The following is a 1,725-nucleotide window of genomic DNA, read 5'->3' as shown; positions in this document are numbered from 1 at the left end:
CAGTTCACTCCGCCACTACCATTCTGTTTTGTTTTGCTAGATTCTGGAAAATGTGGGATTTTTCAGAAGGCAGGAGAAACCCCTAATTTATGGGCAGTCAGGATAAAATCCTTGAAGACCATGAGCCAAAATTAATGAAGGTAGCCATGCCAGTAAAACAAGAGGTCAAGAAAGAAAGAATGCCACAAGAAAAACAAACTTCCCCAGAAAGAGTTGCTCTATTTAGTAAACAGTTTGGTCCACAGACAAGCTACATCCCGTTAAGATGTTCCCCTTGTCAAAGTCTGCCTGTGCAGCTACTGCTACTAGAAGGATCTTTAACATATTCAGTAGTTCACTGAACCTATTTCAGTAACTCTCTATGAGAGCCAATTTAAGCTGGATTTTCAGTTCACATTGCACTCAAAAGATACCAGTTTCCAATTCCTCCTCAGACTCCAGGAGACCAGATGCTATGACAAAATGTTCCAGCAAAATAGACCTAGAGACAATGATTCTATGCCGCTCCTTGGGGAAACACAGGATTCCTCAGTTCTTTCTTTGGCTTGGACATACACTGTTTTCAGGTCACTGCCATCTCTGCGTTGTCAGTGTTTTTAAAAAATATATTTTTATTGACTTCAGAGAGAGGAAGGGAGAGAGAAAGAGATAGAAACATCAATGATGAGAGAGAATCATGGATCAGCTGCCTCCTGCACACCTCACACTGGAGATTGAGCCCACAACCCGGGCATGTGCTCTGACCAGGAACTGAACTGTGACCTCCTGGTTCATAGGTCGATGCTCAACCACTGAGCCATGCTGGCTGGGCCCTGCCAGTGTTTCTAATGGGACATGCTTTTGTGACAGCACAGGGGATCTTGGACAACAGAAGGAAGTTCCCAATGAGGCTAGGGGGCAAGTGACAGACTCACAGCACCAAGGCACTATTGCATCTGGCAGCCTGAATTGGGCAGCAATTCTTGCAAATGAGAAGCCACTGCCTTTGTTAGATAGGTCATTGTCCCATAAGCCCCACTTGGAGCACTGTCGTAAAAGAAGTGGCAAATGCCTGTGGCTTGGTCTTTCTCCAGGGTGTCCATGGCGCCAATCGACATCTGCAGCAAGAAAAGGCAGAGTAAAGAATAAGCAGACTTTAATTTTACAGCCCTGTGATGACTCTGTGTGCTGCAGGCTTATGGCCCATGGAGTTTCAGGCCTGGGGAAGGAGAGCCTACAGTGCCCGGGGAGGACATTGGCCTCTGCTCCGGGCACTGCACTGGATTCCCACATGCCCCAGTTCACTGTAATAAGTGGATGGCTTCTCCTAATCCAAAGTGAGTGGTTTTGTCTACCCAGGGCTATATATGAGCAGGAATAGTGTTTGCACTAAAACCTATCCTGAAATGGACCAGTCCACTTCAAAGGTCTTTAAGTTTCCCAAGTGGCCACTGTGCCATTTTTTAACCAAATGGTTGACATTTTCCACCATCTGTGATAACATTTTCTTTGTTCGAGAACATTCTTTCCTATTGGACTCATAATCTCCAGTTTTGATAAATGCCAGCCTAACTGGCTACCATGCCTCTGTCCCCACCTTGGTTGTGGGGTGACTGGACAGGCCTGGACACACCTACCTGGTCCTGCAGGAACAGCTGGTTGGCCATCTGCACGATCTGGTCCACATGGATGATGCCCCCGATGCTGTTCATCTCTGTGTCTGAGAGCAGCGTCAGCACCATGATG

General features: G+C 46.7%; 1 protein-coding gene across 1 annotated transcript in view; it reads right to left on the bottom strand.

Annotated features, from left to right (window-relative positions):
* Positions 1 to 748: 748 nt before the first annotated feature.
* Positions 749 to 1,725, bottom strand: part of PHKA2 (phosphorylase kinase, alpha 2 (liver)) — a 62,281-nt gene continuing 61,304 nt past the window's right edge. The window contains 2 exon segments of the mRNA XM_006765127.2: positions 749 to 1,097; positions 1,617 to 1,725. The exon segment at positions 1,617 to 1,725 is cut by the window's right edge and continues 116 nt beyond it. Coding sequence (XP_006765190.1) covers positions 927 to 1,097; positions 1,617 to 1,725 — 280 coding nt within the window. The 3' untranslated portion in view covers positions 749 to 926.

Source organism: Myotis davidii, unplaced genomic scaffold (assembly GCF_000327345.1).
Source record: "Myotis davidii unplaced genomic scaffold, ASM32734v1 scaffold161, whole genome shotgun sequence".
Taxonomy (NCBI): Eukaryota; Metazoa; Chordata; class Mammalia; order Chiroptera; family Vespertilionidae; genus Myotis; species Myotis davidii.
Note: the sequence above shows the minus strand (reverse complement) of the source record. Positions and strands in the feature narration are given on the sequence as shown.